Source organism: Mixophyes fleayi, chromosome 1 (genome assembly GCF_038048845.1).
Source record: "Mixophyes fleayi isolate aMixFle1 chromosome 1, aMixFle1.hap1, whole genome shotgun sequence".
Taxonomy (NCBI): Eukaryota; Metazoa; Chordata; class Amphibia; order Anura; family Limnodynastidae; genus Mixophyes; species Mixophyes fleayi.
The window spans coordinates 78063465-78090711 of NC_134402.1; the positions used below are offsets into that span (position 1 = coordinate 78063465).

Here is a 27247-nt window from a genome sequence, read left to right on the forward strand (position 1 = left end):
GTTAGAACCAACTTTCTATTGCTAATATTATCCTAGATCACAGTTTTAGTCTCATAATAAGAATTGTGAAATTATCTCATTTAGACAAATTCATAATTGGTGCATGTGCCCGTGCAAATATACAGATACTGGTTTATGTACGTTCTAGCAGAGCTCACTGAGTGCATTCACATAACATATATAAACTTGTTCCTCAAAACACCTTTATGCATCATCTTGTGTCTACATAAACAATTCTCTTTCCAATCCACCACTTGTAAATAAGATCGTTCTCCATCTCTAGACCTATCTGATGGCTGTCCCCACAATCCTCTTTCTCCCTCACCTTCTATTCCCAATCTCTATTCCCATCTATTTTTCAACAAGTGTTCTTAGTTTTTCATCACCCAAACCCGTAGACTGTTTTAATATCCTATATCCTCTTTTTTCAATGATTGTATTCTGTCCATATGGATAAAACACAAAACTCATTAAGACGATGTGATTGCATCATGCAACAATATTTAGGATCTACAAGTGCTACCAAATGTTGAATGTTCAGAACTTACCTTTTAAATACACTTTAGATGCAATTATCTCATACAGCAGGGGTCGGCAATCCCCGGCACGTGTGCCAGACGTGACTCGCCGACCACTTCTGTCTGGCATGCCGAGCTCCGCAGCTGTCAGACTAAAGAAACCGAATATGCCAGAAACTGAGCTGCTGCACATGTGAAGCAGCTCCCGTGGATGACAGATGCGGACTACAGAGGTGAGTATGAGACATAGGTGGGCAGCACGGTGGCTCAGTGGTTAGCACTTCTGCCTCGCAGCACTTGGGTCATGAGTTTGATTCCCGACCATGGGCCTTATCTGTGTGGAGTTTGCATGTTCTCCCCGTGTTTGCGTGGATTTCCTCCGGGTGCTGCGGTTTCCTCCCACACTCCAGAAACATACTGGTAGGTTAATTGGCTGCTAACAAATTGACCCTAGTGTGTGTCTGTCTGTCTGTGTGTTCGGGAATTTAGACTGTAAGCTCCAATGGGGCAGGGACTGATGTGAATGAGTTCTCTGTACAGCGCTGCGGAATTAGTGGCGCTATATAAATAGCTGATGATGATGATGATGATAGGTGGATTCAGGGGCACAACTATGAGACATAGGAGGAACCGGGGGCACAACTATGTGGAATAAAACTAGAGGGCATAGGTTTGAGGCATATTATAAACTGGGACACAACTATGTGGCATAATATGAACTGGGGGCATAACTTATGGCGTACGGCATACCATCATATACTAGCACACATCGACCACAATATATGTGTGTGTGTGTGTGTGTGTGTGTGTGTGTGTGTGTGTGTGTGTGTGTGTGCGCGCGCGCGCAAGTGGCACTCCTGAGCTTGAAAAGATTTTTTGCCGGAGCACTGATAGAGAATGGTTACCGGCCCCTGTCATATAGTTTTGTAATCCCAGTCTCATCTGAAAAAGGAAACATACATGTATCCGCTATTGGATGGAAACATGTAGCACCTTAGCAGAACATGTAGCACCAAGGCAGAAAAAATTAGTTTGTTTGCTCCTGGACACACAATGTTACAATGCAAGGGCTGCAAATTCGTTATGCCCCCCAGCCCAGCCTGCCCCTGCCCAATCCCAACTATAAATCTGCCCCCACATTTTAAATTTACCTCCCCCTCCAATGCAGCATGGTTTTGCCCAGGTGCAAAGTTACTCCTTTTTTTTTGCTTTCCTCTCCTTAATAACTCAGGCCCATAGACTTTATTTGCAGTCCACATCCCATTATGTTCAACAAAAAAAAATATTGGTTCAATTAAAATGCTATACAATGGTTTCTGTAACTTTTTATTAATATTAATAATCCCTGTCTACAAAAAACTCAACCTAGCTGAGAGAAGGTGATGTTTGGAAATAAATTATATTAATGACATTTGCACACCTCCCAACATTAACATTTTTGGAATCAAGACACCTCCGCATAAAGGGTGATATAGGTGTGGCTAGAGCCCCAGGAGGTGTGCCTACCGCTTCCAATGTGCTAATACCACACATCTGCCCACACATCTGGTGATGGTACAACGGGTTACCCCCCTTGTACCATCACCAGATGACAAAAATCCTGATTGTCGGGAAGAAGATCTAACTAAAGACTTACAGTTTGTCAAAAATATTGTTATACCTATCTAACGATACATCTAATATGGAAGTGTTCTTATTCCTGCTGGTCATTGACAGAATGCCTGCATATAAAAAGAATGATTTTCTTAAGCAACACCAGCTCTGTAACACATTTGACATTTCACTGTGGATTAATGAATTCAGTCACTAACAGTTATTAAACTGGCACTGGCGTACTTAAGGGTGAAATGCCACAGCTGTGTTAAATATTGATTTCCAGCTGCAGATAACCTGTGGTAGGAACAAAATATATATTTAGAATACTTGACACGTTGATGTGTAAATAAGCTCCTACAGAACCCATTAAAAATTTCATTTTAGTAATATGTGAAAACATTGTGCGTTTGATTGGATTTGACGGAGGCACAATTTTTTTTTAATCCAGTAAAAATATAATATAAAACAGTATTTTCTATACTAAAACTGTGTAACAACATCTCCCATTAACTCCTCTAATGCAGATGCTTTTGAATAGCAGGAAGAAATTCTACAATTATATGGATATTTTAGCTGCCATATTGGAAAATCACACGTAGATCAGTTCTCAAACATTTTCCACTCATATAAGTGTGAAAGAATAATTGAAATGTATTTTAGATAACATCTGAACAGTTTCCTCCCCCCTAGTGTGTGTGTGTGTGTGTGTAGGGGGTTCGAAACTCAACCTAATCTGAGAGTTAAATTGATTAATCTCACATTTTTCTGTGATTTGAAAACTCATCAAGTCTAGTAACACTTTACAGCGACCTGTTTGAAAATGTTATAAAATCACACCAGCAGCAAAAAAAAAATAATAAAACTTTGTAGATAATTAAATTTAACCCTTTAGAAATCATTAAAAGAAAATGATTTAACTACAATCTTTGTCTTCTTGGTAACATGTCAAGCTCTGAATGGACCAGGTGACATAAAAGCTTGAAAGCACTACAAACAATGCATTAAATTAAAACCTTTGGTGATAAAACATTACTTTTAAAAACTTAATTAGAATCTAGAGCTGCTCTTGCACCTAGTTAAAGGAGGTAGCACAGATCCCCCCACCCGCGCTGCTCTCCTTGCAGCCCCTGAGGAAAAAACAAAGAGGGCGGGGGTAGGGGTGTGAGTGAAAGGACCAATCACATGATACAATTAAGAGATTGCAGCTTGTGATTGGTCCTCCTGCTCACACACCCTCTTCTGCCGCTATTTTAATTTGGTTAACAAAATTAATTTTACCATTTCTGTATTACAGAACTGACAAAGGCCCATAGATATATCTGCATTTAGCAGCCCCCATGGCTGTGGCTTGGGGATAGGGGACTGCAGTACTGCCTTTTACTGGTGACTTTTAAGCAAGCTGCACTAATAACTGGGCAAATAATGTCCAAGGAAGGTGCCTTCTGAAGCAGATGGCATAATTCAGGCCAAAAGTCCAGTCTATCCCATACTTGCCAACCTTTAAAAACTTAATTCCGGGAGATCCCGGGCAGGATGGCGTGGTTGGAGGGCGGGAGGGGCAAGGCGCAGTGAAATGCGGCATTTTAGCCCTGCCCCCGCGACAAAATGCCGTTTTTTTCTCTGGGGTGGGGCCAAAATTATGCGATTAACCGCGAATCGCATCATTTTGACAGCAAGTTGTCGTTTGCTGGATACTAGCCTGCTCTCCCAGGAGTCCGGGAGACCTACCCGAATTTCGGCAGTCTCCTGGAAATTCCGGGAGAGTTGGCAAGTATGGTCTATCCTCCCCTAACTAGGGCCAGTTAGGTTTTATGATAGCTAGAGATGCTCAAATTTCGTTCAAAGTGATTCTCAAACTGGTCTGTTGAATCAGCTCAAATGAGAAAAATTGTAATTTAATTTATTATTATTTGGCAAAGCTGCTAAAAAGATCCCATTTATACAAATATAATTTGTCGTTTATAGCTCATGAATATACTACCGCTGATTTAAAAAATTTACGTACCCATATGATGTTTGAATCCGAAAACTGACAAATAAACAGTACCCAAAAAAAATGTATCCATATTAGCTTTGTTTTCAATAATGGCACAATGGCAAGATTTTTGTAAGTTATTGATGAGTTATATTGCCCAAAACACTTTTAAATGTACTGTAATTGTCTGTGTCTGATTTTATGTGTTTAGAAGGATTTATAAACTGTATTAAAAAAAGTCAATAGAAAGACACAGAATTGTATTATAGCTGCATTCAGTGGTCAGATCCTATTAGGGTTGTATTTCCCTGGGTTTGACATCTGCATGTGGCATTGTCCAGAAGCTGCAGCGCTCCTGGAGATTGTAATCAAATGCTAGCAAAATGTTATATTTATATTCAGTAACCCTGCTGCAATGTATAACTAGCTGCCCATTCTAATCAGCAAAACTTTTCTTTTTCTTAATCCTTGAGACAGTGACAATAGCTAATCCTGACGCCAGGTCGGATAAATAGTGAAAATTTGCCCACACGAATGGATATCTAAACTGGATGAGAAGATGACAGCACCAAGGCAGCGAGCGGCTCCCCTGATATACTGGCGTGACCAATTAATGATCGGACCCATTGTGATTGTATGATAATTGGACCTTCGAGCTCAACGAGGGGCAACTTACATTATATTAAATACCATTTTTATGAGAATTTAGATATCTTTAGACAAACTTAAACAATAAAGCAATCTAAGGAGAAATAAAGTAAAGTATCACCTTTGACACTAAATTAAATTGTCAATAAAGGTGACTCTTTAAAAGCTGTTTATTGTTAATCAAACGGTAACCGACTGTCGGCCCGATATCACATTAGTGTGTACACTCCAATGATGAACGATTACCATTCTATAGCACATTGTATCGTTTCATTTGATTTTTAAACTGGGCTAAAAATCTCGTTCAACGATGGAACAGTGTTGTTCCAATCCTGCAGTGTGTATGCACTGATGACCGGCAGTGTCCATAGATCTCTACGGAGTGTACAGAGTCATAATTATCATCATCATTTATTTATATAGCGCCAACATATTCCATAGCACTTATAATCTTTTTAGCAGATGGTTAATGACAGATGAAGAGCACAGATCTGAAGGTAAAATGTGTAAAATGTGTTTAGTGTGTACACATGAAGCGACATGCTGATCAGGACTTTTTTTTTTTTTTTTTTTAAATCATTGGTAAAATCACATTGGGACAAATTTTGTATAGTACATACCCAGCCTAAGACCTGTTGTCAGGTTGATTGAGGAAAGAAGTATATATTTGTTGTTTTCTACAACTACAACTAAAGCAACATTCATGGCAAGGTTTTCATACATGTAAATAAAAAGGAAAATTTCTTCACAACCAAACCAATTTCCAGACTGTAGGATGGGTGAACTTTGCAGAGAAGTATGTTTTAACAAAGTTTATTTTATATTAATTTCTTCTGGGAGATCTAGTGCTTACTATTAGTAGCAGATTGGAATAAATATTTCAATTTTAAGCCTACTTTATAGGGGGGGAGGGTTGGAGAGAAATACACTGTAGATGGGATTATAAATACTGTATATTTTTATATAGATGTTCTTATTTCTATTTGGGCAATAATTTGATTAGTTTGATGGATATACTGATTTGCCAGCACTAAAGTATAATGTTAGCAGAATCTAACGGAGCTGCATCTCTTAGACCCCGTTTTCATAGATCAATAACGCCAGTGGGCAGTGCCCTGCCGTCACATCACTCCTCTTCAGCCCAGCAAGCAGCAAATAGTATTCACTTTGAATAATGTGCGCTGCAATCGTAAGGTAGGAACCAATTGAAACTGTTACTGGCTTCTTCTCTGACCGCCAGTTGTCAGTGGGCACCGGGACTAGCTGTGTTTGCATTGAGATTTATATACAGCAGGTAGAAAACGGAAAGAGGCCACCGAAACGTTGAAGTATCTACCACAGTCAAACAGATGAACAGAAACTTGCCCAACTCGATAACTGAACACAAATGCTGATTCAGATAGACAGACCAAGTACAAATTTTACACTTGATCAATGTCAAAGTACTGGGGTGTAACCAGCATATAGAAGAAATTGATTCCCTCCTACACAGCCAATGCAGGGTGACCCTACATTTACTTAAAAAAAGCCAATATGTTAATCATACTACCATTACATTTATTACATTTAATTCAGCTACAAAATTGGGATAAAATGTTTGTTTCCTGATCCTACAAATCCTGACCAATCATGCCCACTTTCCAATGAAGCCACACCCACTTCTATGGTTGGACAGAACTGGGACCTTTGGAAGGTATATATTCTGCTGCACTGAACCAATGAGAGCTACTATTACGGGCTGGGGTGAGCTTCACCTAATAACTTCCAAGTACCAAATTAGAGGTCAATATCTATTGACCTTTTCTCTGACATATCCTGCTCTGTCGGGGTTGTCAAAGCCCCTCCTCCACAACCTTCTTATTCACATGATTAGGAAGTTTGTGCCAGTAAGTATCACACTACATTTTATTGTATGTTACCTAATTTTACCCTACATTTAACAGTACTACAGGACAAGAGAATTGTACCCAAAGCAAAATTATTCTGCAATAACTAATTATTCTTGCAGTAACCATACAAAATACAGGAATTATTTTCCCTTTTCTTCCTTATACTTATGTGAAAAGCAATTGCTTATTCTTTACATACTCCTTCCCACTTAGTATGCATACAGTAGAACAGAACAAATACTACTCTAACAATAAATTAATATAACATTTTATAGCGTTCACTGTAAGGCAATTATCTGCAATAGTGTGTGGCACTGCGTCGTTGGGTCCAGAGCTATGCTCCATACAAACTAGAACGTATTACAACTTTAATCAAGACTGTAGGGGCAAAAGACTCCTTTAGGTCAATGGATGTACTATACATATTATTTCTAGCATAAGAAAAGCAATATAATGAATACCATTTCAAGCTTTTTCAATTCTATGGAAAAAGAAATGTATCATTACATTCGTGGTACTCTGTAAACTTTATATTCATAAGCTCCTGGGAGCTAACCTTCTCCCTTCATGAGATCTGAAAGGATTTCTAAAACCTGGCTAGGCTGATCTATATTCTGTGCAGTATTTGATGCAATATGCTGTACTGCAATGCATTTCAAATGACTGGTGTGTCTACAGGAAACGCTGGCTTTAAAGGATAGTCAAACATTTTCCTTTCATTTTATTAACTTCCACCTGTTTCTTTTAATATTTGTGAAGCGATGTGAAAAAGGTGCCTCCATCTGGTCTCCTGCCAAATATCATTCAGCTTTATGAAAGTTTCCCTGAATTCCGTCCAAAGGAAAAGAAGTGAGTTCTGGCATGAACGGCGCAAGACGGACAATTTATCAAATTAGTTTAGTTTGATAGTAACAAAGGTATACGTTTTGATGACGCCAACAGCAAATCAACATTTATTATGCCAACGTTATTATAAGCTGTGCCAAAAGCCTAAGGGATGTATCAATGTACTAATTATGTATACAGGGCTGTAGTTTACTTAGCATCAAAGGCTATCAACACTATTTAACAAAAGGAAACTTGTTTCTATGTTTGTCCTAATAGGGTACCAGTTTACCTATTCAAATCCATGGAGAAAGAGCTGTTAGCAGACATTAGCATTTGGGCACAAAATGAGCTATTTACAGTGTAATCACAATGCAGCAAAATTCTATTTGTCTACTCCCACTTCACTACTGGCTTATAGTGGAAACTTTTTTCAAATGTGAACTCAATACTAGAGTAGCTATGATGACTCCTGGGGGTATATTTACTAAACTGCAGGTTTGAAGAAGTGGATATGTTGCCTATAGCATCCAATCAGATTCTAGCTGTCGTTTTGTATAATGTACTAGATAAATATTAACTAGAATCTGATTGGTTGCTATAGGCAACATCTCCACTTTTTCAAAACCGCAGTTAAGTAAATATACCCCCAGCTCTAAGAGGGCCAGACTGTGTCGATTCTGGCATAATTATGGCATAAAGTGCCGTATTTGTTTTCATGCCGTATGTCGGTGCTGTAGTGCTACATTTATATAAATTTGCACATTGGAAAGTCCATAAGCACCACGCATTATAAGGACCACAGAAGCTCGTTACATCCTTGAATAGGATGCCCTCCTAATTTTAATTTTAACAATGACTCCAAAGTATTGAGATATTTGTAAAAGTACAATAGAATCAATCCCTTACTCTCTGGCTCCATGGGTAACAGATGCAGTAGCAATGTACGAGTTCATTTGGGGATAAAGGAGGCCACTGCTAAATTTCATTATGTGCTCAATAATTTCTAGATGTACCCAGGCCAGTTACAATATACTGTGTTACTATATTAGTTATTATTGTGTGACAGCGATACACTGTGGTATTCATATATTATACATATGTTATAATTAGGGAAATGAAAGAATATAACATTTTCTTTAATATTTCTAATTATGGTTAGCATCGCTGCCTCATATCACTGGGGCAATGGGTTTGATTACAATCAGGGAACCATCTATGTAGAGTTCGTATGTTCTCCATTTGTTTCCTCTAGTATCCTCCCACGTTAAAAAAACAAAACTGATAGTTTAATTGGCTTCAGACAAAAATGGACCCTAGTATGTATGTATGTATGTATGTATGTATGTATATGTGTGTGTGTGTGTGTGTGTGTATGTGTGTGTGTGTATGTGTATGTGTATGTGTATGTGTGTGTGTGTTAGGGAATGTAGACTGTAAGCTCCAATGGGGCTGGGAGTGATGTGAATAATTCAATACTCACTAGCAAACACTGCGTAATATGAGGGTGCTATACAAATAAATGATAATAAACAGTTGTGCTGTTACCAGTGGTCGAAGTGACAATTTAGAAGTGACGGTATGGAAATTGGAAATGACAGTAAGTAAAAGAAAAAGTGGTGGTCTGGAAAATAGAAGTGACAGTAAGGAAATGTAAGTGAATGGAATCTGACAGTTTTACAATCACAACAGTAGGAGAAGTAGCGGTCTAGTATATACCAGCCCACTTCCACCACTGGCTTTTACATATGACAAAGAAAAAATTGCATTGAAGATAGAGCAAGGCTACGGACAAGGCGTCCTGTGCTTACCATGACATTGGACACTGCCTGCCAGAAATGTTGTATGCACCAAACGTGTGCTGGCATTGAACTCGTCATCAGAGTCCTGAGCGGACTGCTTGGCACTAGCACTTAATAACCACCTCTGGTTGTCATGGAGATGGGGTGATGGAGTAGGGGAATGTAAATGCTCAATAACTGAAGGACTAGAAGATGAGGATGGCATGGGAGGACCTGGGGATAAAATAAACAAGTTGTACAAATAAAGATTAGAATCATGCATGGCATCATGCAAAGAAAACCATTAGAAATGCATGCTTAAAATAAAAAGAAAATAACATTTGATTCATTTAAGTAACATAAGCCAATGAAGATAAGATCCTAATGCAGTAAATATCTGTGGAGGAAAAGAATGACAGTGGTCATGAGGTTAATGTGCTGTGTTACATTTAATTTCGGCTTCATGGATCTCACACACTCGTGTACTCAGGAAGGTAAATTAAAACAGAAATGCAAAGACAATATTAAAAAAGATAATTGCTCTGCAGTAGCGCGGACAGGTAATGAGTATTGTCACTTGGTTCTCCTAACTCTTTACATAGTCATAGTACACAGGACCTACATCATTTCTCACATGCTAATTTGTAGAATGCAATCCTGCCTGTAGAGGGCGCACGCTGCCTAAAAACACAGAACACGTGTCATTTATTACCACAGTCATACAAAAGCTGATGATTGCTATCTGTATCTCTGGGATTCTTTTTAATTTCTAAAGACTCAAGATGTTCACAACATAAAGATTGTCTGAGCAGGTACATAATCTGCTTTCCCTAGGTTTTTTTTATCTTCTTAATATTTATTGCTTGCTAAGTCTAGGTTCATCCCTGTGACACCTATCCCAGGTAGAGGCCCAAAATAAATAAACATTGTAGGGCTGGTGCAGAGTGACCACAAACCAGTTTGTGCAGCGTATCTTGTGTCCGGAGAGTGGGTGCGCACATATGAGCCCATGCAGATGTGAGATTCTGCCACTTTCGCCAAACGGCGTCTGGAGTGGCAGGATGAGGGGGGGGGGGGCACTAACATAGGGCGAGTACAGTAAGGACGTGTTTACGCAATTGCGATCATATGTAGACTGGGCGCATATTTACCTGAGAAAGACGTAGTATTTGCGGGTGGTCACGGTTAGGTGTAAATAGAAAATGATGATGATAATGACTGTCTCTGGCGTTAGCAAATCACTGGTCATTAGCTGTAGTGATTGCACCGATGACCCTGGTGCTTTGTTCGTCACTCGGACATATATTTTTATATTATATTATATTATAATATGTTGTATTATATATTTTATATATTATATATGTTTTTGTGTCTGTGTTTAATAAAAAATGTTTTGGCTTTTCTACATGTAAAAAAGGGAGTTGTTTCTGCTGTTTTAGGGGATTTTTACATCTTTTGTTGATGCCTAGTAGCAAATGCATTTGTTGCACATAAACCAGTTGGGCACAAGTAAAACATAAAGCACCTATGAGGTGTGCCTGGCATAATATGGGGGATGCTACTGGTGCTGACCTGACGGATCTTAAGATGTGCACAGTTCAGTATATGGACATAAATATGCTATTTTTACATCTGACTTTTTGGAGTGTAAAGTAGCCTATTTCGGGCTGAACTCTGCATCAGGCCCTGTTAGTACAAAAAATTAGAATAACTGTTTTAGCTACATTCAATACTAATTAAAACCTGAGGTCAAATAAGTATATACATGTAACTTCTTTTCTGGGAAAAGATTTATAACAGAACTTAAAATATGTCCGTTTCCACACCACTGCATGGGGTTTCTCTCACAAGCTCCAGGAACGGTGTCAATATCAAAGTCCATCGTGGGCCGTCAATAATATTGTGAGGTAAATACTCTATGTACAGCAGTTTATCACAAGTTTACATTGGATTACATGCTTTGTCAAAGCATTATGCTTGGTGTCAACTCATCACTGGTTTTCTATAGGATTAAATAGTCATTTTCATTCGGTCTATCAGGATGTATTACCGCTCAGCACAGATTCTCTCCAGGGTTTAACACTAACGCTAACTCCATACGTTACAAAATATACCATCAAAGATTCAACTCCTCTAAAGGACTCTATGGACTTCTTTAAATCTTCTGAGGTAAGTTATCACATAATTGTGCGGTATTTTAGTGGTTGTGTATTGCTTTATCTTGCATGTAAATATTGTTGGTTTAGAGGAGGTTAGAATTCAGGAAAATGTGGTGGAGATAACACCCCAGGATAAGAGAGCAGCTCTCTAATCTCTGGAGCCTGTCTTATCTCCAGCGCCTTCCATTCAGTGCCACATCATAATCTGGACACTCTGCTCTCTGTGTTTGTGTAACCTTAAATACAACACATTCATAACCACATATGTTCCCACTCTATCATTTATTTATTGTGTGATAATCAGCAGTCTGAGGATTCCACATCTAAAAATACCACAGGACGCTCAGGGTGTTTGACTAAGCTAAATGAATGTGTGAATTTCATTCATAAAACAGAGAAGAACATACAAATCATTATCATGTTACATTGTATTTTTCTCTTTTTTGCCAACTTATTTTCTACATGAAAAACATTAATAATCTAAGCGAGTGAAAGCTAATTATAAAGATATTGCTGGGTAGAATGATTAAGCTGTTTAATACATAATCTTATTAGTTTATAGTCTACTTGGGTCTCATTGTATGTGTACGGCTTATATTCCTTAAAAATGCAATAATAATATTTTATGTAAGACACTTTAGAATTGGGTTTAGAGCATACTGTTGTTTAAACAATTGGAATAGCAACATTGTATATTTTTTTCTCGGTAGGCAAAGAAACATATATAAAAACAATACTTTCCTAAAGTGGTTGTATAGAAAATACATTGTAAAAAGTACATGTAAATATAATGGGGTCTCTGTCATTTTTCTTTTCCCACTTTTGCATTAAAAATCAGTGTAATGCACATTTTTAATTATTAGCATGATTTTTGTGATCCTTGTGTCAATTTGTCTACCTTTATTGTGTATTTCACAATGTATCTTTTTTTTAGCCTTGTTCACTATTTATTGTTTCTTGTCCTGTTGTATATTTTTGTCCTTAAAGATTTATTGTACTTTATGCATCACTAATTTCTTTCTGAAGATTTTTTAATAAAGTTATAAGCATACACGCTCACTATCCTGGACCCCCAGGGGAGCAGCCACTCTCCCACATCCCGCCCACTTCCTAGTGAAGTGGGCGGGATTAGGCCCTCCATGAAGTGATTCGCTGAGATTTTGACCCCGTCCCCCCAAGTAATGAAGCAATCACGTCAGTTTGAACTCATGATGCCCCACACCCACTGCATTCGCACTGTACCTTCCTTCCGGGAAAAGAAAGGTTGGTAAGTATGATTATAAATTAAACAAAATTTAAATGTCTATAACCCCAACCTTGAATGTTGATGTCCCTTTAAGAACGTGACATAGGCTAACAAAAATGGAGGGAGGTGATTAGTTTCATAGACAGATTTGTCCCATTTAAATCTGAATACTGTTGAGATATCTTTCCTGATTACACTCTTTTCAGCATACTGATAAGTGAACAATAATCGAAAAGAAATTAAAAAATAACTTCTGTAGGTTACTCCATCGTCACTAGACACAAATGATCGTACTGGCGAGTGCCAAGATGTTCTGTACTAGGAGGAGGAAAAAATGTCACATAGAAATGTAAAACGGAATTAGCAACAAAAAAAAAAAATCAATTTAAACCACCTAGACTAAATTCAGCGGCACTTTTGTTCATGCTTTTAATTATAAATTCATTTTGTACTAAAGACCCCCTGTTTTCTAGTCAACCTGTAAAACTTGGCATTGGCATTTATTTCTCTGCTGGATATTGCAGCCTTATACAGTCAACCTGTGGCGACAGTTATCTCTTAATTAAAACTCGACATGCAAATAACGCTATAGAAAAGTGGTCTTGCACAGCCTCTGAAAAGCATAACAATTTATACTTGAGCTATTTCTTTTCCTTCCTATGGCTAAAATACTGAAAGAACTCATTGTGACTGACGTAAAGAATTCCGGAACGTATTGTGCAGCTGGCCAATTCTTTATTAATACAAATAAAACAATGGGATGCTGGCAAATCTTTCCAAAGGGGATGGAAGTTACTTTAAACGAAGAGAATTGTGTTTCCTTGCTATCCATTCATCTAATTAGATATGAAGATATATGCAAAGGTATTATGAAGGAGAAAAGGGAACCCTGGTGAGTGTGAAGGGGGAAGGCTTGTTTAGAACTGGCACCTATAGGATAATTTATTTGTTTGGTTGTTCGGTATTCTCTTGTGGGGTTTAAATGTTTTATTACAATTTTTAGTAGAAAAAGTAGAGTATATATGAGATATATCAAATTATAAGCATATTAAAATCCAAAGCTGATGCATGCATAGAGAACCCCCGCTGAGCATTCATCAGCTCCCGCGCATGCTTATCATGGTGGCTTAGTGGTTAGCACTTCCGCCTCACAGCACTGGGGTCATGAGTTTGATTCCTGACTATGGCCTTATTTGTGTGGAGTTTGTATGTTCTCCCCGTGTTTGCGTGGGTTTCCTCCAGGTGCTCCACTAGTGCAGGGAAACGGGGGGAGGCAGCCGGGGTCCCCGACCCTCTGCATCTGCGAGCCTCATTATCTCCATGAGCCCCGATGCAAGGCACTTGCTGCACCAATGGTAGTTCCGCCACTGCTCCAGGTGCTCCAGTTTCCTTCCATACGCCAAAAACATGCTAGTAGGTTAATTGGCTGTTATTAAAATTAACCTTAGTCTCTCTGTGTCTGTGAGTATGTGCATGCTGGGGAATTTAGACTGTAAGCTCCAATGGGGCAGGGACTGATGTGAGTTCTCTGTACAGCGCTGCAGAATTAGTGGCGCTATATAAATAGTTGATGATGATGATCAGAATAGCAGAGCAGGGGACTCCCAAGCCCACATATCGCTGCCCCTTGCCCCCCTAACTTTCTTTATGGGACTCGGTGATCAGGTCTTATGCTCCAGTTTGTAGCAACTGATTTTGAGATACATAAACTATGACTCCACACAAAAGAGCCATAATGTAATAAAACTGTACCAGCACCACTTACCACACATATAAACTGGACCCGATACACACACAAGATCTGCACATCAAACCCTCTGGGCATGCTGCCTGTCTATATAAAAGGAGTTTCCTGAGCTTATAGAAGAGAAATATCTTGGACATCAGATTATTAATGTGTCACCAGTGTCATATGTTTTTGCTTTTAATAATTTTCATCCCAGTAAAGCCTGATACCTCCTTCCACATACTCTAAATGTCCTCCTTCTGGAATTACATTTAAAACTCAGACTGAAGCAGAACAAATCTGCCAATCTATACCATTCAGGACAACTACTATTTCTTGTTCTGCTTCCAGTCTGGTTACAGTCTGTGCCAAGGAATTTTTGATGAATCTAAAATTCTAAAAATTGCAATATAAAGTGAATTAAGACCTTTCTTCAAGCTCCAAAAAAACTGCATGTTGAACCATTAAATATACTGTATCTTTACTACTTATTTTACAGCTAGAATGTCAGAAACACTTATTATGAGGCTTTATATTACTTTTTCCACAATGTACAATATCATCACTTCCTCAAAACACACACACTGTATATAGATATCGATATAGATATATAGAGATATATTCTCTCTCTCTCTCTCATATATATATATATATATATATATATATATATATATATATTTATGTCTACGTATATATATATATTTATATCTACATGTGGTATATTAGGTTAACCAACACTGATCTAGTGTGAGACAATGAAAGTAGTTGTTGGATATGTTGCTATGGGTTATGACACACAATATACATGATACTACTACTACTAATCTGCAAGACCATCATACGTTTGGGCTATGCATGTAGCATGGAATGAAAACTTGTAATTACTAATTGCTGATCACAAATGAACCCCCGGATACATTGTGGTAGCACTGACTAAAGAGAATACAAACCTACTGTATATAAACAATCGTAGGAAACAACATTTTGCAATTGATTAGGGGTGTTCAAATTATACCCCACCCCACATATGACTGAAGCATGCTCTGCATAGAGACAGTTATTGGGGGTGCTCATGTACCCACAGAGCACAATGTCTATACGGGTAACAATGCACAGACCTCAGGCTCATTGACACTAGATGACAATATGGCAGAAGTGTCATCACAAGAAAGCACTGTTTGGAGGCACTCTGTAGTAACCATGGCAGCAGAATTATACTGCTGCTTCTATGCCCTTGACCCAGTACAATAACTATTTCCAACAACTGAACTTGTAATGTGATAAATCACTATGGAAGGCAATATTAAAATGGATATAGAGAAAGACTGAACATTTTCTACATCCTCATGATCATATCATGGCTTAATAATGGATAAACAAAGCCAAAACCAGATGCCTCTTGCTATCATTTCTTTAGGTTTTTTTTTTGTTTTTTTTATAAACATTTTCATAAACTTTAGATTTAGTGAAACTTCAGGCTATTTATCGAGCATTTGTCTTGTTTTTGTTCTGTTAACGCCATCTTCACTCTATCATTTTTTTAGACTAACGGCATTATTAACGTCATCATTCTCTGCTAGATTTTAAATGAATGGTGATATTGCCACGGTGATAAAACAATGGTAAATGGTGAGAAGTAATAAATATAGTTAAGTTTAGCTCATTATCATATTCCTGAGACATTGGAAACACGTTTGCAAATTTACATGCAATGTCTGTATCCAATACCAAAGTAACCTACCCAGAAAGCCGGTTCCACATTTTAGGTTGCGCTCCTATGTTGCTATAGGCTTGCAAATAAATAATTTAAGCAAATAAAAAAGTTTCAACTCCCTCCCGGCAAAGCAAAACCATCATATTTTCTCTAAGACCAAATGTTACAAAACATTAAAAAAAATTACAAGCTCAGAAAATTACTACAGAGCTCTGGATCTAGAGAGGCCCCAGCAATAAACACGAACAAAACAATAACTTCATCAGCTCCCAGGTGGTAGATTCTTATACAAAGTAGACACACACATGGGTATAGCAAGTCTAAGTTCTCTCCAGCTCATAGGATTTGCATAACAAAGAGTCACAGCCACTGTGCAGTCCTGTACAGAACACGGTTATGCTAAGCATGGGTCACAGAAGTGAATTTATGTAAATTACAGCTACAGGGCGTGAATGTGATAGTATAGGATTACAGCTCCAGCACCCAGTACAATAGCCTGCAACAAGCAGAGAAGAAAAAGCTATTTCCAGAGGAAACTGATGGAATATTCAGACTCTCTCACATAACAGGATACATAACAAATACACACAAGAAAAAATATAATGCACAAAAGGGAATGCATTATTTACTGGATAAAAGAAAAATACATTACTGTATAAAGACCTATGTTCAGTATGTTGGACAATGAAATATACCACACCCAAGTATACAAATGACAATGTAACTTTCTTACAATGTAATACGTAAATAGAATTACTGTACAAATATCTCAAGATTGGCGGATTCTTGTTTATTGGGGTCAATTGTTGGTAATGTCCCCACCCCATGGTACCTGTCTGATAGGATGTTATCATCATCATCATCATCATCATCATTTATTTATATAGCGCCACTAATTCCGCAGCGCTGTACAGAGAACTCATTCACATCAGTCCCTGCCCCATTGGAGCTTACAGTCTAAATTCCCTATTATAGACACACACTCACACACAGAGACAGACAGACAGAGAGGGAGAGACTAGGGTCAATTTTTTTTTTTGATTGCAGCCAATTACCCTACCAGTATGTTTTTGGAGTGTGGGAGGAAACCGGAGCACCCGGAGGAAACCCACGCAAACACAGGGAGAACATACAAACTCCACACAGATAAGGCCATGGTCGGGAATCGAACTCATGACCCCAGTGCTGTGAGGCAGACGTGCTAACCACTAGGCCACTGTGCTGCCCCCTGTGTCACTGTGTTATGAAAGGAATTGGCCCACTTCACACATAAACACCCAGGGCCCAATTCATTAAGGAACGTAAATGCCAATACGTGCCGCATTTTGAGCTAAATTGCAATGCGCATGCCAAGAAATGGACTATACGCCAGTGAACGCAAGTACATCAAACGCAAAGGACATTTATTGCAGGATACGGTTTCATTGGCAGAACCGGCAGTAGAATGGGCGTATGTGTGTAGTCAATGTATAGTAAGGATGTGCCAAGATCGAGAGCACAAAGCCGCGTCCAATTCAAGCTTTGGGCTTCTCTTAGGTACGTGTGTTTCAGTCATATCACTTGCACCAGCTACAGGTCAGGTGTAAGTGCAGATCACTAGTTATGACAGTCACGTGTGTATGCTACAACATGTGCAATCAAGAGCAACTGTAAAAATGCATTTTATGTACAGTAGACATTAATAATATCATGATAAATGTATTTCATGGAAGAAAAAACATGTTGGATGTCTCTTCATTAATAAATATGGGCCTGATTCATTAAGGATCTTAACTTGAGAAACTTCTTATTTCAGTCTCCTGGACAAAACCATGTTACAATGCAAGGGGTGCAAATTAGTATTCTGTTTTGCACATAAGTTAAATACTGACTGTTTTTTCATGTAGTACACAAATATCAACTTTAAATTTCAGTGTACAAATAAGCTATCAAGAATTTGTGTGCTACATGAAAAAACAGTCAGTATTTAACTAAACTAACACCCATGGAAATGTAGCCAAGCAATGCACTAGGAGCCAGTACCTCACATTAGTCAGACAGAGCCTTAGCGAAGTAACTGGTTCTTAACAAACTGATAGGCTGCATGCAGGGCCAGCGGAACATGGTAACCCCTGGTGGGTCGACGGGTGCTGTTCAACCCTCCAAGTCCAAGACTTTGGAGCAGTGGTGGCGGTAGTGCAGTGAAGTGCTGGGCGGGGCACAAAATGGACGCCTCCACAGGCAGGTAGAGGTCTGACGTAAGAAGCACCAGCCCCGACTGCTTGCACTATGTCCAGGTCTCCACTAAACAAATATGCTGGAATATTGCATATATTTAGGACAACATTTGAAACTTTGCATATTACATTTACAAACACATTCATATGTCTACTATTATTAGCCTTTTTACACATTTATTATGCTAATTTCTCACTTTAGAAATGGAGTAAAAATAAATCAATAACAAAACCACTCATAACTTGATATCAATAAATGATAACTGAGCCACCCTCACATTCCACGTTTTCTAGACTGAATATTAATAAGAGTTTATTGTTGTAAGTAATCAGTTATTAATTGTCATACATAATTCATAGTTTAAAGCACTCATTTATTATTTATGTACTTTCCTCATATTTAACATGTTAATTATTTATATACACATTCTATCGTTTCTGTTTTGATCACTGATAAATATTATTTAATGTCTAAAGACAATTTTCTTCCACCACACTGTAAAAAAACACACACAAAAAAAACCACATATACAAAATGACTATATATGCTAATGAATTTGCAAACACAATAGTACTTCTGCTCCCACTATAAAAGAAGAATTTCTGCTCACAACTGAATAAATAAATGTATACAATCCAATATATATGTGAGTGCGTGTACACACATGCCTTGTTTCTATATGGAAATTTCATAAAAGACAGTCATTTCTCCCAAACACAAAACACTGCTGGTTTTAGCAAACTGTACTCTATGTAATCTAGAAGGTTTTCGTATGGTCACTAATGGGAACAGAAGCTTATAACCCATGCTTTGCAAAAACGTGATTCATACAGGACTGCAGAGTAGCAAGCAAGCGTTTATTATTTAAATATTATGTCCTTAGAGATCAGAAACTTGCTATATGACGTACGTGTGTCTACTTCCTACGACACTGACACTTGGAAGAGTATGCGTTTATTGTTTATTTTGTGTTGATAATAAATTTCTCAAGAGCCAGAGCACAGTACTTGGATTATTAGGTTCTATCATTTTTAAATGTTTTGTTCTTTTTGTTAAGACATTTGGGGGCCTGTTTAATAATTACTGACTTTTTGCCCCGTTAAGTATTATCTGTCTCTGCAGCAACAGACGACCCTTAGGGACAATTTACTAATAAAGTCATGTTGGGAATTGGCGTCCGATAGGAGACTGTCCCAGTGATGACTTTTTATAATGAAGACTACGGGTTCTGTGCTGCCACACTAAGGACTGTTTACAAGAATGCAGCTCCTAGCAGGTGTACCGAAAGTCATAGAGCCATGGTGTGAATGGCTATCCAGGTAGGCCTGCCTCTTATGAGTTATCAGGAACGTCTAAAAGTACAGACATATGCCCATGGTACTTTGTCTACAAGGAAACACCTCTGCACCTGCTCTGGGAGTACACCTTTGTGCAGGCCCTGTTAAATGCCCCAGAACGTGAACTCTGAGACTGTGTGCTCAGGAATAGCCTTCTGTACCATTTGGTATTTTACAGACTATTTCCCGGCATATACAACATCATCATCATCATCACCATTTATTTATATAGAGCCACTAACTCTGCAGCGCTGTACAGAGAACTCATTCACATCAGTCCCTGCCCCATTGGAGCTAACAGTCTAAATTCCTTAACACACACACAGACAGACACACAGACCAAGAGAGAGACTAGGGTCAATTTGATAGCAGCCAATTAACCTACTAGTATGTTTTGGAGTGTGGGAGGAAACCGGAGCACCTGGAGGAAACCCACGCAAAAACTTGGAGAACATACAAACTCCTCACAGATAAGACTATGGTCGGGAATTGAACTCATGACCACAGTGCTGTAAGGCAAAAGTGCTAACCACTGAGCCACCGTGCTGCCGGCTACACCCTACAGAGCTATCGATAAGGCCTGGCATTATGCATAGTGTAGGATGTTACATTGTATGCTGTATGCCATGTATTGTGCTAAAATGTATGTAATGTATTATGTCTTATTTATGTTTATTAGATATTTATGTAAAATTATATTGATGCAATTTATAGCCAAAATATACAGCAATTGTACAGTATAATTTCACCCTAAACTGTATAATTAATGAGTTCGACAAATTAATGTAAACAATAGAATTTGTACCATCCGCTGGTTCTGTTGGGATTCGCTATTGCTGAAACAAACATATGTCACACTATTCATCTAGAACACAGCAAATCTCCAGTTAGTACAATTTCCTTTTTCATATTAACTCATTGAACTCCAGCCAAAACTAATTTTTAAGTTTTTGATGGCGTTCTTTACAATGTATTACCTTATACTTTCCCTATTAATCTGCAATGTTTTTATCACCCAATAAACTACAAATACTATACGCTTTATCTACATTGTTATTTTTTTTGCTTTCTTTTGTGAAGCTATCTGCAAATTATCAATTGAGTGAGTCCAATGGCAGCAATTATATCTATTTGGCAGCTTCGGGATCAGCCATATTAAGTGGCATAACTTTAAAAGGCAATCGTTACTGTGTATTAACAGAATAAAATTAATTCAACTCACCTGTCTCAAAGTAGAGGTGGCTGAGATGAGATACTGAGCGCCCATAGAAGGCCTGTCATTGTGTCACTGATCACATCACGCCTCATATGGAGGAAACTTTGAGAGACTTATTAATTAAATGCCGGACCATGAATTAGGACAACAAGTGATTTAATATTCTGCGTACACAAATGTAAATGAGTGGTTAAACTGTGCAGTAATGAGAAAAGAGAACACAGGGAGCTCTCTGCATGTGCAAGGGTACTTAAAACCAGACAAATGGCTCTATAAAAACGTTTGTGCATTGACCTGTGTCTAAGGGAGCCATGGTATCATCCATCAATTACTCCATGCCAAGGAAATAGTTGATCACAAAATGCCTCTAAAAAGTTCCAACCGGCCTTTAAACGTTATGTTCTTCATGAATTTTCATGGAAGCACTTTTCTGGTTTCCGCTGTGTCTTTCCCATTGCTGCTCAAAAGTTGATTTTAAAGCTGCTTCTTACTCTATTTAACCTTGAGGTTACAGCAGAGCAGTGGCGGAAATAGGGTCTCAGAGGTTAATGGTATGGCCCATTCTTAGCCATAGTTATTTGAACTGATAATAAAGTGAACACACTCAGTCAAACGATGTCTCCTTGGGAGTGGGTGAGTACTAGTTCAGACAATAGCAGTAAAGCAGCACTGCATTAGATGATATATGCAGTAACAGATCATATGGCTGAAAGACCGGGGCCGTTTTGCACGGCACTATTTATTTTCTCACGGTTTGTCACTTCACTTATTTTTATGTTTTTTTCATGGATTTTAGGGGTGTGGGTAGGCCCTTATGGGCTCTTCCCCCGAAGATCATTGTGGGTCCTCCCTTCTGGGGGTGGACAAGTTGCTGAGCCCTGGGTGAAGCTTTGGCGGATCACAGGGGCTTAAGGGGCCCCCCTAGCCTTGCGGCGAAGGGGGTCTGAAGACCTTTGCCCCCTAAGGGTCCTTTGGGATCCGGGGGTCGGGGACTAGGGCCCTTCCTTTATCGAGGAGGGCCATATACCGCACCCTTGTGCATGTTTTTTAAGTTTTCACGTATTTTTTCGGACACTTGGGCACGAGAGCACTGCTTTTCAGGCTTTCAATAGAAAACAGATCATATAGCCGAGGTAGAAATAAAGAAGAGATGGGACAAACATAGTACAAATAGCCATAAAGAGGATGTCACATATAGGTACCCTCTATGCTGGGTGCTGCTCTTCAAACTGGAGAACTGAAAAACGTTGGGGACAGGCGGGGCCAAAATTAAAGGAGTGCCCACCTAAAAGGTACCCCAGGCAGCAGTGAACATTATCAGAACAGACATTACCCAGAAGTATATTCTCCTGAATCATATCTGCATTTGGCCAGCACTGTGGCACAGTGGTTTATCACTGCTGCATTACAGCATTGGGATCAGGGATTTGATTTCAACTAGGGCCCTATTTGTGTGTTTGTAAGTTTTCCCCATCCTTGAGTGGATTTCCTCCAGGTGCTCAGGTTTTCCCCCCACAGAGTTAGACTGAACGCTCCAATGGGCTAAGGGCTGATATAAACGATTAATGTTCTCTGTGGAGCACTGTGTAATGTGATTGGTGCCACATGAATACATTCCTCCAAGCTGTCCTGATCTTGACTGGACAACACAATTCGATTTGTGGACTACAAAAGGGGTGTAGCTTTAACCAAAAGTGGGTGTGGTTTTACAACCATTCCTTGATTTATGGGTGGTGTTTGGTCAGAATGGTGAAGGGGCTTATATTGTTCCCATTTCGTGATTCTAAATGTTGGAAGGTATGTAAATATATGATAATAATTTGCATATTGTTCCAGGGAATAGCTTAACTACCTTCCTAACTATATTGCTGCTTCAGTGGATTTATAATGCAGACAACATTTTATGGCTCACAGGCTCATCTCTCAGGGCAAATGAAAGATTCTCATACTTCAGGCAAAATAGTCGGTGGCTAATTTGTATGTAGTGTTAGTTACATGTCATCACATCAATCACATTATGTCACCTACATATTATAAAGTGATTTACATAGAATATTTCAAATCATTGACACGTCTCTTCCCCAATGGAGCTTACAGTCTAAATCCACATAAACACACACAACAGGGTTACTTTTGACAGGAGCCAAATAACCTACTGATAAGCTTCTGGTCTGTGGGAGTAAACCAGATCAAATCCACGCGAACAGAAGGAGAACATACATACTTCGCCCATATTCTCCCTGGTTGGAATCTACCACATGACCCCAGCTGTGTGAGGCAGCAATGCTAACCACTGTGCCTATGTAAAATGTTATTTTGGAGAGACTAAAGCAAGCTAACTAGATTTAGTATTCAATGCACACAGAAGCACTTCTCTGTAAAAGTCTGGTTAGAACACAGAAGAAATGTAAACATTTCCCAGTTGGTATAAGTACTGTATGTGCACACTGCGTAATCCATGAATTTATTTTTCAGCCCTTGTAAAGTAATCGTAGAAACCATTAAATAACAGAAACTCGTTTAAAACGCCAGCATGCAGCATGCCCCAAACTGAGAGTCTGCTTGGAGAAACTAGTTATCCTAATCTGTTAGAAATACGTGGGAAAACCTTTAATTTGCTGTTTACTCATTCTTGCAAATAACTCCAGTTCCAGTAACAGCGCTGAATTCTCCCATGTTATGCACGCAGCGGTCTTTCTAGAATTAGCCACAGTAAATAATCATTGATTCTCACACGACACTCCTGGATGAAATAGGAAATTTGCTGGACACACGTCTCATTGCTGCCAGTGGGCAATTTATTATTCGTGGTTGGAGCTGAGCTTATCAGTTGTCTTGGCCCACGTTCTCCCTGAGAAACAAATGCAGGATCATCAGTAGGAAACTGGAAGTCTTAATTGAAAGCCTTCAGACTGATCAGCGTCGTTGGATTCCCACATTGTGGTGGCAAATCCAGAGAACAGGCTGAGACACGTGTGTGTGTGTGTGTGTTTTCCCTCTTCAACCTGAAGCCCGATCAATACTGTGGATATTTCCTGCATAACGTATACCTAAATCACAAAGCTGCAGATGGAAATACACAAACAATGGAGCACCCAATATAAAAAATACATAAATAAAAAAATAAGTCCATTCCGCAATCATTATTAATCTAAACTAAATTAAATATTTGTTGTTGTGTGAAAGTCTTAGCCATTGTGCAATCAGACAAGCCTACATCAGGACACAGAGCATATTAATCATCCTGCATAAACACTATTCTTCATCATAAAAGGCATTAGAAAATAACAATATTAATTATGTGAATTGATAACCAAAGTCATACTTGAAAAATTCCAATGAGATTACATGCTGTAAACCATCTGTTGGTTCTTTCTTAGTTATTTGTACTTCCTATCCCATTGAACGCTTAATTATGTAGCATAGCTTTAATTATGTTACGCAAGTAGTTTTTCTTTTTCATTTTGGTCTTTGGTTACTCAGAATTACATAGGGATTAATAACTCTGTAAATAAACATAATATTCTAGTAAAAGATCCTATGCAACTGCCCCTGTGTAGACAAATGAAAAGCGTTCCTGTAGTTCTGCTACCAGGCACCACAATGACCTGGGGTGCCTGACAGCCAACACTTCTTATATCGGGGTAGACGGTTTCTCTTATCAACCAGGGTGGACATTTATATCAGCAATCTTAATGGATGGCTGCAATTAATGGGCTGGCCTTGTATCACTAAAGATCTCTGATCCTAAAGGTTAATTCATGCACACAGTAATTATTAATATCATCATTTAGTTATATAGCCAGCACATTCCGTAGAGCTTTAGAATTGGGAATAAACACAGTAATAAAACAATACTGGGTAATTGGGCAGCACGGTGGCGTAGTGGTTAGCACTTCTGCCTTACAGAACTGGGGTCATGAGTTCAATTCCTGACCACAACCTTAACTGTGTGGAGTTTGTATGTTCTCCCCGTGTTTGTGTGGGTTTCCTCCGGGTGCTCCGGTTTCCTCCCACACTCCAAAAACATACTGGTAAGTTAATTGGCTGCTAACAAATTGACCCTAGTCTGTGTGTCTGTCTCTGTCTCTCTGTCTGTGTGTGTGTGTTAGGGAATTTAGACTGTAAGCCCCAATGGGGCAGGGACTGATGTGAGTGAGTTCTCTGTACAGCGCTGCGGAATCAGTGGTGCTATATAAATAAATGGTGATGATGATGATGATAATTCATACAGACAGAGCGGTAAGAGGTCCCTGCTCGCATGCTTACAATAATATGGCCTGAGAAATGTAATTTTGCTAAGCTGACGCCATCTTGTTGCCTTATAGCCATTTTGTTCTGTTATAGCTTAAATACAATTAGATGCACCTGTTTTGTAGGAGTAATTTATTATTTGCAAGGCTAAGCTTATAACCTTGGACATACCAGACAGGAGATAAGCCAGCCCCCCCTGGGGAGTTCTAGTGTGGATAATGAGAGAATATACTAACATCTGTGTGAAGGGAACATGAGTGGATAAAACCTTTTGGGGCGTAGTTTTCTGCAATACGTGATTTTTGCTATATAGATAGGAACTTGTAACTAATAAAGCAGAGTTTATTTGTACACTCAAACGATGCAGTGTATTTAATTCTCTCCAGCTGATGAGCTCATAACTGATAATCTGACACTTACAGGTGAACAATCTGATATAGATTCGACAGGCCCTACTAAAGTACAAAGTAAAGAGAGAAACATTAAACTAAGGGACAGGTGTATCTAGAAATCTACATACAGAAGAGTAACGCAAGTTTATGATATAATGACATTCATAAAATGGAAATATCTAGCAACTGACAACACACAATAACATACTGTAAAACCTCATTACACATTTCTATTAGCAAAACCAACTACAATACTGTTTACCTTATAATAATATAGCAGGCGACTGAGAAAACAAATATGCCTCACAGAAGAGAGCATTATAGAAGTGGATGCTGCAGTTAGAAAGGAGCACTGTTATATGTTTTAGGATATCTTTTGCTGACTGTAACTAATGGTTGCAGGTTTATAGCAATACTTAGATATGCCAAGATTATTTGCACGTTCCACAGCAGATTAGGCCGATAAGCAGGAAACCAGAAATCCCCAAAAAATATGTTGTTGATCTGCTCAAGCTCGCAGCACAATTTATAACATTCAATTTATTGCAGCTCTGCGGCCTTACCGATATGAAGACCAGCAAATCAAAGTCCCAAGGAATCCGGAGAAATCATTTGCAAAAATGAAATCCAGAAATAGAGCTGCAGTTCATCATACCAACATGTGTACGGCTCCAAGTAGATGGAAAACAAAATAAAATAATATTAGGTCTGAAGAACATGCTGCACAGTCTTCTGCTAAATTAGTCTATTTCCTGTTCATCACATACTTGCCAACTCTCCCGGAATGATCGGGAGACTCCCGCATTTTGCGAGAGTCTTCCGGGCTCCCGAACGAGTGTGGCAATCTCCCGAATCTGGATAATTCTGCCCACTTCCTAGTGAAGTGGGCAGAATTAAGTCCCAAGCGCCGCGATTCCCAGAGAATCGCGGCGTTTGGCCCCGCCCCCACTGTCAAATGACGCGTTTTGCGTCATCACGTCATGGGGGCGGGTACAAAATGCCGCCATTTTGGAGCCCCGCCCCCAGTTACGCCCACCTCCTCCGCAGGCTCCTGGATTTGACCAACAGAAAGTTGGTAAGTATGGTTCAGCATAAATACTACATTACTATAATAAGGCTACATTATACAAACACTGTTATTCTGGAATATAACGCATATAAACCAATAAAGTGGCTATACAATTCTGTGCAAAATAATCTTATATCGATGAGCTCTGACATCCAAACTAGGCAATTATAGAGTTATCTAACATGCTAATCCCTGGATACACAGATGCACTGACACGTGTGTAATATCACTGCACACAGCACTTTTCCAGCATAAAGAGTGCATTAGAGTGCAGCTGTAACGCAGCCTTGAGTCTATATATGGTCATGGAATACACAGTGATTTGTAATTTCCTTAAAATCTAAGTATACATTATCAGCTGTATATATTGTTTTGGTATTTCTCTGGTATTGAAGGAAAAACAAACAAACATTCTACCATTGTCAAGATAAGTTAACCCCTTCACTGCTTCAAGAGACAATAGGACTCTCCCTGCAGATATAACATCCTCTATGACTAACTGAAAAACACAATCCTGGGTACCAGGGGAGGTGCGGCTTATTGATGAGAATCACGCCATTTAGCCCTGCCACCACTCAAATACGTGAATCACGGCAGGGGGTGAGGCTACAGTGACACTAAGGCTACGCAGTGGCAACACAACGCCGCCTCCCACAATTGCCTCCTGAGAGACAGTGTAAGCTGG

At 39.0% G+C, this 27247-nt stretch overlaps 1 protein-coding gene across 14 annotated transcripts in view; it reads right to left on the minus strand.

The window, feature by feature from the left end:
- The window catches only part of TENM3 (teneurin transmembrane protein 3), a 763547-nt gene that overhangs the window by 255642 nt on the left and 480658 nt on the right, over window positions 1–27247 (minus strand). For 8 of the 14 annotated variants that reach the window (XM_075197334.1, XM_075197322.1, XM_075197306.1 and 5 more), the window contains one exon: window positions 9263–9466. The exons of the other annotated variants lie outside the window; for them this stretch is intronic. In XM_075197334.1, the coding sequence (XP_075053435.1) occupies window positions 9263–9466 (204 nt within the window). The remainder of the gene's footprint in view (window positions 1–9262; window positions 9467–27247) is intronic. 14 annotated transcript variants of the gene reach the window in all.